At 34.2% G+C, this 12,526-nt stretch overlaps 1 protein-coding gene across 7 annotated transcripts in view; it reads right to left on the bottom strand.

Annotated features, from left to right (window-relative positions):
* Positions 1 to 12,094, bottom strand: part of Ptprc (protein tyrosine phosphatase receptor type C) — a 113,764-nt gene extending 101,670 nt beyond the window's left edge. For all 7 annotated transcript variants that reach the window (XM_087193868.1, XM_087193869.1, XM_087193871.1 and 4 more), the window contains exons 1-2: positions 11,967 to 12,094; positions 11,770 to 11,885 (exon numbers count right to left, since the gene is read on the bottom strand). In XM_087193868.1, coding sequence (XP_087049994.1) covers positions 11,770 to 11,842 — 73 coding nt within the window. In that variant the 5' untranslated portion in view covers positions 11,843 to 11,885; positions 11,967 to 12,094. The remainder of the gene's footprint in view (positions 1 to 11,769; positions 11,886 to 11,966) is intronic.
* Between the last annotated feature and the right edge of the window lie 432 nt (positions 12,095 to 12,526).

Below are 12,526 nucleotides of genomic sequence, written 5' to 3'. Positions count from 1 at the left end.
AGATGATAATTCTTCCAATCATTATTATAAATTCTTTTGTAATCACTTTCCTGTCAATATCAGAGTTAAATAAGAATATTTGTCAATAGTTAGAATGCTAATAATCACTGTTCAACCTTTCAAGAAAACACATAAATGTGCACTTTTTATGAGGAACTCATCATAGTCCCTCTATATGGCACAGGTGTGCTAAACCTTTTATGTTCATCAACTTTTTCAACAACCAAAGCAGAATTTTTCCTGCTTTTCTTCACTGTCTGTCCCTTCTCATTTTGTTTTCCTAGCTCCTCCCCTCAACCCCTTTAAATATGAAGTGTCCCCAGAGGGTTCAGAATTAGATCCTTTGTTCTTCTAGATCTAAATTTCCTCACACTGCCACATTTAGTCCTCTAGCTTTAAACTCCATCTGCTAACAAGAGCTCCAAAAGTTATGTCTCCAGTTGAAGCTATGTAATGGGCCCACACACTTATCTCAAATTAATTTCTTCACATTTCTGCTTGGATGTATAATGAGAACTCAAGGCCAAGCAGAATCTTTGATGGCTTACTCTTAGCTCCTTCTCATTCCAGTAATTCTTGGGCAGGAGGATGGGGTGTAATTCATTCTTGGTTATGTCTTTGTTCCTTTCACACAGCAATTTTTCCTGATTCTATATAAATTTCTTGTTTTCCACCTCCACTTCCAACACTTAGTACATTTGCTATCCTTTTTCTCCCTTCCACAGTTTCATCTGGCTCCATGCATTGATTTACACCAAATCTTTTCTCTTTATAGCAGCCACAGAAGTCTCTCTAACATGGAAATATGATTAAGTGATTCTCTTCTTTAAAATTCAGCAGAGAGGGCTGGGGATTTAGTTCAGTGGCATAGCACCTGCCTGGCAAGCATGAGCTCCTGAGTTTGATCCTTGGTACTCCCCAAAAAAATTCCAACAGAGAGCAGTAGCCCACACCTGCAATCCCACCACTACAGGATACTGAGGAGGAGGAGTACAAGTTCTATCCCACTCTGGGCAATCTACCAACAGAGCAAGGCTCTGTCTCAAAAAATAAAAAGTACTAGCTCAGTATTGAGGCCCTAGGTTCAATCCCCAGTAAAACACACATACAGAGAGAGAGAGGGAGAGAGAGAGAGAGAGAGAGAGAGAGAGAGAGAGAGAGAGAGAGAGAGAGATTCCAAGTGGCTTCATCTCATCACACTCAGTGTAAAATCCAGATTATTTCCATTTCCAACAAGGCCCTGTATATGTGTATCCTGCTTATCTTTCTAGCCTCTTAGACTGAATTTTCAGTCTCTATGCCCCATGCTATAAGGGCCTGAACTTCCTGTACCTTGAGGCCACCAATTTTTTCACCACAGGAACTTTGCATCTGCCAGTTTCTCTTCACGTGAATCTTCATGGTTTTGTCAGGAAGCACGTGGCTCAGAGGCACTCAGTGACTACTCTGCCTAGAGGATCATTCACCTTGGATCTGTCTGGCCTCTATCATATCACCCTGTTTAATTTTCTTTACAACACATCATCTAAAATCATCTCAATTACGAATTTGCTATCTCATTTGCTATCTCTTCTTGCTATGATACAAATTTCATGAAAGTGGGTAACTTCTCTGTTTTACCATTGTCCCAGCATTTAGTAAAGCTCCTGTCACACAGTAAGGGTTTAACAACAACTGTTGTTAGAGTCAGTAAACCAATCTTCTGATTTAATATTTCTTGTCAGTATTGCCATTTTACCACTGGGATAACTGAGGCTTTGGAAGGTAATCTCCCTGCTGTTTCATAACAAACAGGCTCTGAGTAGAATCTAGTTGAGATTTCAAACCCTGAATTCTTAAGTATTTTAAAAGTAGAACTTCTGAGTCCAACATTGCTGTTCTCATCGACATGACTTTCAGCAGTTCCCTGCCCTTTCCTTTTGCCTGTCTGCTTCCCTCAGATCACCTCATCTCACATCTAAACGCTGAACTTACCTTGTTTTTCACTTAGTTTTTCAGTCATTACATGTTCTGATCATATCTAAAGTATCAACAAGTAAATTCAGAACACAAACACATGGATCATTGAAAAGTAGAAATACCTAGGGATTATTAGGCATAAGTTAAAATCTGATTTTGGAAACCAAAAGCATATTTGGAAATTCAAGACAAAATAGAATATTTATCCTAAATTATCTGGCTGGCAGTCCATATTTATCATACGGAGAAAACAATCAAGATACAGTATTTCTTTTTTTACCTTCCCTGACATTGAAACCAATTTATCTCTGGAATAGAAAAATGTAAGAAGGCTTGAACTGATTCATTTAATATGCCTCTTGGATGACTATGTAAAGATTATCTGTTGTCTATACTTGGTGGAGTAGGAGGAGAACTGTATGTGTTTTCCATGAGCAAAGTGTTTAACAAAGGTCAAGTTACTTCCCTTGTACAAAAAACAAAAAGTTTAGATACCTTAGTGCATTATTCAATGGCTTTCACTTCATATAATACCAAAAACTATAAAGTGGGGGGAAATCCATCCTCTCCGTAGTATATCACTCACCTCAAGAGAGAGCAGTCTTGTGCTTTGTTGACCTCCTTCTCAAGATGATTATAACAAATCCCTTTTTCATGATTTGTGTGGTGTTGGCACTCATGATGAAGACAAATTAATCAATGATGTCTCTTTGTTTCTTATAAGAGACAATCTCCAGTGAACTGGGTCTTGCCAAAGATGGAAGCGGCTCAGTGCACAATGGTTCATGTAAGTAGCTAAATCAGGTGGATGGGACTTAAATGCATATTTCACACTAACAATGTCTGAGAAACTGATCTTCTTTTGCTCAGCTTCATAGTCACATCTGCAATTACCCAACTGTCAAGCTGAACATTAACAAGTGTGGATTAACTCAGTAGAAAAACAATAGACTTAGAATCAGAGCGTCCCTGGTTAAAATACAAGCTCTCACCTCACCCAAGCCCAAACAAGTTATTAGCTGATGACTGCAAAATTGCTCTGAAAGGCCACCAAAAGAAACAAGACATTCTTTATGTGATATGTACAGATGTTTGCATTTTCCTCTCCAAATAAATATTTCATTTTCAGAATAAATCACAAAACAAGCAAGCTAAACAGATTAAGGCTATTGTCCCTTTTCACATCTCCCACCCATATGTTTTAGTTTTTAATAATCTACATAACTCAATGGTAGCTCCAGAACTTCTATAACTGAAAAGTCTTCACAGAAAATCTACTTGATCTCAAGCCTGGAGCTTTAGGCAGTCTTAACCAGAATAGAGCATTTGCTTAGTATATTACGGGAAGATTTTGAAGTAGTGGTTTTTAAAAAAAATTCCTAGTTATAAAACATTATAAACATTAAAAATTATCTGCAAAAGGTACATTATTACTTTAAAGAGGAAGCTTTGGGATGCTGATGGAGATCTTGAAAGATTTAAAATCGTGTTTGCAAGCAACTACTGCCACAAAGAGATACAGACTTCCTGAAGACAGAGATGGGATATGTATCCCCAAACACAGTACAAGCAAAGCACTCAGTGAATAGTTGTTCATCAGATGAATTAAAGTAATTGAGCAGATTTAGTTAACTTGGCGAAAGGTAATCTGTGAAGCTTTTACTTGCCTACTTATTTCTGTAGTTCTCAAATTGTCTACAGTAGTCACAATTTACTTAGGAAAAAATTAAGATACATAATTTTACACATAAAATGATCAAAAGAGAAAAAATAATAAAACAGTAAAGGCTATACATGATCTCCTCTTCAATTTCCTGAAATTTTCCAAATTTTCTATCATATAGGAAATTTCATCTTGAGTAATTTATCTAAATAACAACAATAAGACAGAATTAAAATTATATATAGGAATTAAGTGCTCTGTACAAACAGGGTTTGGATGTATTCACAAGCCATCCATTCACTCTGCAAACAGGTATCAAGGACCTCAGACCCTGGTTAATAAGCAGAAACCTGGGCTGAACTACAGGAGAGCACCAGCTACTGTGAGAACCAAGCAGAGAGCACTCCGCAGGCTCTTAACAGGGTCACCGCACCCGCCGAGAGAGCTCTCCAGGTGTGAACGGCGGGCGTGGAAGAGCAGGGGATGTAGTGGGTATGGAGGGGGGAGGGATGTCACTTTGAACTAAATTTTGAAAAGTAGTTATAATTTGCTCAACTGAAAAAAAGAAAAGATGTTGAGAAGAAAAAAACAGCATGGCTAGCCCTTTGGAACCAGGAAAATATTAAAATTTTAGGAAAATATGTGACGACAGTATATAGTATATGTTACAAAGTGGTTGCAGAAAAAGCTGAAGAAATTTAGAGGAACTCAATTAGAACTGTGTGGGCAGTGCTAATTGCTTTTATTTTTACTAATACAGAGACCACTTAGGGTGATTTGACTTTCCCTCCCCCCACTTAACACTGGTAGCATCTTAAACTTTTACACTGATCTTTCTCTTTGTTCCAATAATGAATAAGGTGCTACAGGTACAGAAGCTAATTAGAATACCATACAAATGCACAGACATAGAAGAATTACACATAATAATTCCAGATTATAGAGGAGAACTCCAACAAGTGTTTCTAAAATCCCCACTGGCTACTTAAGAAATAATCAAAACTCTGTTTTAGAATCCCAAAATGAATCCAGCTGAAAGAGAATTTAATCTCAAAATAAATGTTTACTGATAAAAATATCAACACAACAGAAACTTTCAAATGGTTAAACTGCCCGATATAAATTTGACAAAAGTGAAAAATTAGATTGTTATTTTTATGCAACATTAGAATGCAAAAATAAATTAATATGAGTAGTAGCTAAAAGAACACACAGGGAATGTTTCTGGCTAAATAGAAGAATAAGAGACTTAAAAATTTAGGTCTTTATTGTTTGATAAGTAAAATTACACTTAGAAAACTAATAACCACAAAATAAAATTCCCAGAGGCACAAACTATTATCAGTATAATTTGATGTCCATAAAACTGATCCATCTAATAGTACTGGTAAGTATAAAAATTAAATAAAAATTGGCTCGGTAAAATTTTTTAAAAATTGAAAAATTAGCAATTGTATTTTGTAAGTCTATATACCTTATAAATATCCAGGGAATTTAGTTGGCTTAATGGAGACTTTTTTCTGCAACTCAAGGAAAGTTCATTAAGTGTTGGTATATTCTAATGAAGTATTTATTTTTATAAAAGTTGAGTCAAAATATCCTTAGTACCAAAACCACAGGCTAGGCTCAGAATATTCTACACCCATAGGGATCCTTAACGGAGAGATATTCAAAGATTAATTTTGTCTCTTACAGAGATTATCCTGGTAATCACAAATATGGGGACAGTAAGGACTGGAGGAAAAAAGACTTCAGGCCACTGTTCCAATAAGAAATGATGAGCATCCCTAGCTATAAGCTGTAGATTTACAACTCATTGTAAATGATAAATTTACAAACTAGAAAATAGAATTCATAGCAGTCTCAAAAAATCCCTGAAATAGGGGATGCAAAATTAAAGAGAAATCAAAGATCTATGAGGGTTCATTCCTCTGCCACAGAAGCATAAAATATTTCTTTATCCTGTCATGGTGTCTGAAAGAAGATATAGGATTTGGAATCAATGTTAAAAAATGCAGGGCCAGGGATTTAGCTCAGTGGTGCCACTGCCTGCCTCTCAAGCACAAGGTCCAGAGTTCGACCACCCTGGTACCAAAAAACAAAACCTAACAAAAAAAAATGCAGATTGTGATTTCATGGGATCACATGAATAAAATACAAAACTTTATAAAGTATCTCATAGTTTTCAAAGTATTTTCACAAATACTGCTTTTAATGCTCATAACAGTTTACAGATAAGGAAACTATGAATAATTTTTACATTCTCTGAATCAATGTTGTCTAATTCATAGAGTTAGATTTCCAAAATATTTCTTAGTCCAAATGCCATGGTATTCCCCAAAGCGGAACAGACCCCGCCTTAAGTGGAAATATGTAAGATACAGCGACCATACTTCACTGCTGTATCAACCCTTTGATAATATTGCTAAGCATCATTTTTATTTATATAGGTTTCTCTGAACTATTTTCTTATATATCAGAGAACCAAGCTTTTAAAGTTAAAAATGCACATAAATTTTTTGTGAAAGAAAATTAGTGATTTCCATTAAATTTCCTCTACCAGATATTCACAACTTAATACATATGAGTGCGATATGGAGTTAGCTTCCTCTCTTGCCTTCTATCCAGCATTAGGACATCAGTGTTTTGGAGGACTGATGATTTTCTTCCAGTTGCTTAAAATCTAGTGGGGAATAATTTTTTAAATATATAAATGGTGATCATTTTAACTTGACTATCACTGCATTATAATTAATAATTTTAGCACAAACACAAAGAAGTTGAGTTTTCAATAAAGTAGCTCTTTCAGTTCAGACACTTGTCTCATGTTCAGCAGGAAAGGAATGTTTTAAACATAAAGGGTTCAGCGTTAGAGAATATGCTAACATTTGTTGGAGCTTGGGCTGTATGAAAAAAATCTAATAAAAACACTGAAAATCTTGCTGGTTATCTTTGTAAAAGTGAATCAAATGTATGTAATATGACTGGACATAGAAGATACTTATTTATTTTGTTAACATTGACTCTAACATATTTACACTTGTCCTGGGGAACAAAGCAGAAAGGTTCTATGTCTTTCTTTATTCCTTCTCGATTTTACCTTTTTGTGATTCCTGCACACCCATTTATCTGTTTGTAACAGTAATTACTTAGACTTTTTTGACATATAGACAGAAATATAGATTAAAGTTTTTATATAATATTAGAAATTTTCTAATTTAAGTATCGATTAGGGCCATGTAGAATAGAAAGTAAAATTCAATGATTAGTATTATTTTCACCTCTGTACATTGGATATTATGTAGAAATAGACATCATATCATGTTATCAAATGAATACCCTGCAATGTTTTCTCCTCCTCTATCATTCCCTAAAGTGCCATCTTCACATATGCAAAAGTCATAGCACTGATCCATTGGTAACAGACAATTGAAATAGGGCTGGTTGATGAATACTGACAGAAATATTTAGACTAAATTGAATTTAACTTTATCTGGAGTTAGATTTCTACTCCAAATTTTTACACATAAATAATTTTAACATCTGATGATGACTGCAAAAACCCAAATGTCTTGGGTGATGAATAATTTTTCGGCCCCACACTGAGTTACACACACATATTCTGAACGTGAAACTTTGCCTTCATTAACACTATGTGTTCACCAACAAAATGAATGAAAAAACCTCACTGTGAGCCTCTGCTCTTCATGTGACAAAGTCCTTTATCACACTGCCTAGTAAAAAATGCTTCCCACACTCTCTGCAAACCCCCTGTATGTCCACTGTCTTCCTTTAACTCCCCCAAATGATTCCGTACATGAGAATCAGAAACCACGTCACCACTTGTAAGGCCTGGCCCTGACTCCTTCTGCGCTTCCTCCTCTAGATGAGAGCTTCCCCCTCCGCTCTGAGCTTCTCACTGTATCTAAACACTAGTGACACTGGCAAAAGCGTCCAAAGAGCAAGGAACATTTAGAAACAGCATTCTCAAATGATGGATTTTTAAAAGTAAAGAAAATCTTTCCAGACAAAAAGCAAAATGAGGAGATGAAAGAAAAACAGAAAGTAAAAACTCTGTTTTCATCTACATCCAAAATTAGTTTATCTAATTTTGATGAAATTTTCTACACTCTCCACTCTCTCCTCTGTCTCATGCTAATTTTTGCTCTATTCTCTTTCTGGCCTCCGTCTCTATCACTTTCTCTCTCTGTCTCTGTCTCTGTCTCTCTCGCCCTCAGATTTTCTCCTATTTCTTTTTATGGTTATAATCTGCAGTTTTATCAAAAGCCTATTTATTCAATGTCTGGTAAGAAATCAGGTACAGGACATATAAAAGACAAAGCACATACTACTCTGCCATAAAGAAGGATAAACTTGAGAGATTTTTAGGTAAATGGATGTACCTTGAGAACATAATTTTAAGTGAAATAAATCAGACATATATGTTTAAATATCACATTGTTTCTCTTGTGTGAGAAACTCAAAGGGTAAATAAGGACCAAAATAGAGGACAGATATTGAGAAGTAGGAAGAAAATGTTCAAATGGGGAGGGAAACAAGGGAGGGGGGAGGGGGAAAGAAAGGAAGCGAACAGAGATAAAAAAATAAAAAATAATGAAAGGAAAGCAATAGAAACAAAGTTTTGGAATTGAGGAAGGCAAGAAGGATTGAAAGGAAGGGAGGGGAATGGAAAAAAATAATTAAGCTCTATTATGTACAGGTACAAATTCCCTATGGTGAATGTGATCATTATGTATGTAAAAAATGTACCAATAAAATTAATTTTTAAAAAATTTAGAAAGCTAAATTTCGGGGCTGGATGCAATGGCATATGCCTATAATTTTAGGTACAGAGGAGGATAAAGCAAAGGCTCACTTGGCCTGTCTCCAAGTAATAAAAATTTTAAGGGATGTAGCTCAGTGATAAAGATCCCTGGGTTCAGTCCTTAGTACCACAAAAAATATATTTACAAAGAACAAAATTTCAGGAATTGAGACACATGTAAATGTTTGAATTTAGGTCTATAGATAGATTTCGCATTTCTGAGGGATTCATCTGGAGATGAAGAATTCAGAGCATCAACAGATCGAAGGTAATGCTAATCAACCTAGACCAGTGGTGGCGAACCTATGGCACGCATGTCACATCAGCCTGTTTGTATCATTGAAAGCTCTAAAAGGTTTGCCATCACTGACCTAGACTATAAAAACAAATGAAGAAACCTGGCCAAGGATAGACGTTCCTAGAACCCCAATATTTAAAGCGTAGATAAATTTGGAGAACCAGCAGAGAAGTGAATGATAACAGAAACACAGGAAGATAATAATGAACACATACAGATCAGTCATATAAAGCTTATATATGTGTACACCTATATGTAGGTATGTATATGAACAATGTAGAAATATCTGTATTCCTACACTAGCTGTTTATCATTAATGAAAAGCTATCAAATAGAATAGAAAAGGTACCTAGCTCAAGTGAACTCCTCTGCCCTGCTTAATTATGTAGAGCTGGAAAGGAAAAAGAAATACAGACCTCTGTCTCCACCTTATCTTTCCCCTAACTAAATGAATTTCCAATTCTAGTCATGATAAAGGTCACAGAAAAGTTTTTAATAGGAAAATGCTTTTTAAAAATCAATAAGTAACCATAATCACATCCAAGAATCTTTAAAATTGTATGTAGCACTTAATAAGACTGCTTATCAAATTCAATAATACTTTGCATTGAATCTCCGTGATGTATAAGGTATGGTACATGTTGTAGCAAGAATTTTTTTCAATGTAGATGGAAAAATGAAGAATTATGTCCAGGAAGTGAGTCTTAACTGTTATGACTCATAACATAAGTCATAGCATACTTCAAATGGAATAATTCACAATGCTTTTAACTGTTATCCTATGAAGTGGGAGATTTGGCTAGTATTACATCTTTAGAAAAGACAGAAAATGCTCACCCCTTCCTTCACTCTGGAAACCACTGTTGTCCCTTAGAATTATTGAGAAATTTTAGACAAAATTTTAGTTTCCATTGGGCATAGCTAGGCCAAGTAGCACAAGAAGATTAGGAACTTTTGTGCAAAACTGAGTCCATGATTGTTATTGCTCTAGTAAAAGCTTAATTTTGGCCTTGTCCAGACCTGAATTTTAGAAACTAAAAAAAAATCTGAGTTGTGTGCATATTCACCCATGGATACCTCTTTTACACTTGCCTCTATTTCTTTATCCTTTTAAAGCATACACTAAATTTGCTCCTCTAAAGTTTATTTCTTGACAACACTAAATTCATTTTAACATGTAAATAGAAAACACAGGATTCAATTCATGTATTAAAAATGTATAATTTGAAAGATTTATAACTTTCCAAATTATACATCGAATCACAAAATGTCTTTTGGTAATCAAAAGTATGCTAAACAACATTTACAGATACAAATGACTATATTAGTGTATATATTTTTCAAAACATAAGCATATATTCAAGAAGACTGTTAGTGCCTTTTAGAAATATCTTTGTTATCAATGTTAATGTGAATAATTAAGGTAAATGATCTTTAAAATAAATCCATATAATCTATCTACTTATTTATAGTACATGTTATTCAGCAATATTGATTTAAAGGTTTTTAGATCCTACTATATTTTTATTTTGATCATGAATTCACAGATTTTTTTCATATGGTTAAAAAAATTTAATACAGGGCCAGCCTGAAATACAAAGTGAGACCCTGTCTCAAAAAACCAAAAATAAATAAACAAGCAAACAAACAAAATTAATAAATGATATGAAAATTTTATAGTGATTTGCTCTGTTGCTTATAAAAATTTTAATATTTATTTGTGTTCATTTTAAAATACATTACCTGAGAGAGAATTTTTAAAGGAAATTTTCTCTAATTTATGATAATACACATTATCACCTTATTAAAATTATTTATAATTTCCCTTTAATTTTGATAAAAATACAGGGATAGCAATTTGATGAAAATTTTTAGCATTATAAAAATTCTGTACCTATATAGACTTTCAAAAATCCACCATTACAGTAAAAAACAAAACAAAACCACCATGACCAAAATCTTACACTTCTAATGTTCTTCTTTCTACTCTCAAATATTTCCTCAAATATAGTCTGACAGTGTAACATACTCAAGAGGTACCTACTGCCTTGCCTTTCAGAAACTTCTTAAAAAATTTGGGAATGCCTACAGAGATTCCATTTTCAATGTCCTTTTAATAAATAAAAATACAGGTTTTGGATTCACCATCATAAGGAAACACTGTGTCTATTTTAATAGTTACATTTAATAATCAACCATAATTATGACCCAAACTGAAACTATTCAAGAAACAGCTAATAAATATATCACAAGGATATACAGATCTCAAACTTAAAGAGATAGGAGACCGAACTTGTTACATCTTCTTGTAGAACACAGCATTTGCATGAGTCTTAAGAATTTAAATATTTCTGTCTGATAATTACCCATCACCCAGGAAGGGTGGCGGCCACATCAGAATTTCCATACCAAATATTCACTAAAACTACAAGAGAACTAAAACTTGATTAAAAGTACATTCTCTGATAAGAATAGGCAGAAAGTTAATATTTTATTAAACACTTAAGTATATTTTAACTGTTATATGCCAAGTATTTAGTAAAATATTTTAATAGCAATCAAAAATTTGAAGAAATGAACTCCTGGCCCAAAGAGGGAGGGCCTTACATGCAACCAAAGCCATCTCGTGATTGTTATGTAGGATTATTTTGTTCTTGTTAAAAGCATAAAAACTCATTTAGCCATTAAACAACTTCTGAGACTTTCATAAGCCATCTTTCATGTCATTTGGGGGTGAAGTAATAATGTCGCGTTTGTAATATCCTTGAATAGTTTGTAAATAAAGATACAGACAATGTTTTTCTTTTAAATTGTGATTTTTTTTTTCTTTCAATGCATTTTCAAACCGAAACAAAGTATTCTGTCGCACAATGAGCTGTGTCTCCCTGCAGGACAACACTGACCATTTTACGGCTGCCTTATCACTTCCAGTTACCAGCACACAACACATTCCTAATGTCTACTTTAAACCGATGTCACTCCAAAGGGAAAAAATTAAGGGAAAATTAATATTCTTGTTCTTACCTGTAACAAATATATCTGTATCCAGGACGGCAAAGCCAAATGCCAAAAGTTTAAACCACAAATACATGGTCATATCTGGAAATCAGCTGAATCCCCAAGAAACAGCATGCGTCCTCCTAAAAGGCAAAATACTGGTTATCTCCCTGAAAGTTTTTCTCTGCAAAACTGAATCAAAAATAAAATAAATGAATTCATACTCTTCACCGTTGCCTTATCAGAAGGGGAGCGATTTCCTCCTCTGCTACCCTAAGAACAAACCACTTGCTAGCTACATGAACTGCTAGGTGATGATGTCAGATTCGGTTTTACTAACTTCTCCAAAAGTACTGTAAAGGAACCTCTTTGCAGGAAGTTAAAAAAAAAAGTTTAAATTTACGGCAATAGTATCTTACTTCCTTAATTCAAGTAATTACACCAAGTTAGTAGATCTTTTAAAAGACTTTTTTCCCTCAAGGAGATGTTTTTAAGCTATCCAAATAATATTTCTTTATAGTATCCACTATGTGTTTTAAACTACTACATTATCCCTTAAAATAATTAAGCATTTTCTTACCTAGGAAATGATAAAACAGATTCAGCATAGGTATATAACAAAATGGGGACTGGCAAGATGATACAGTAACTATATTCATGAAAATCTGAATTAGATTTATTAAAATGACCAAGTGAAGGAATAAATTTCCTATCTAGTTATTTGAGGTTACAAGAGTCATTGACAATAGGGTGTTTAAAGCTCTGTAACAGACAGCTTCAGAAG

The sequence above is a fragment of the Heterocephalus glaber genome, unplaced genomic scaffold (assembly GCF_053883595.1).
Source record: "Heterocephalus glaber isolate CG9 unplaced genomic scaffold, H.glaber_assembly_v1.0 deba00001600, whole genome shotgun sequence".
Classification (NCBI taxonomy): Eukaryota; Metazoa; Chordata; class Mammalia; order Rodentia; family Bathyergidae; genus Heterocephalus; species Heterocephalus glaber.
The sequence above is the reverse complement of the archived record's forward strand: the minus strand, read 5'-3'. Positions and strand labels throughout refer to the sequence as shown.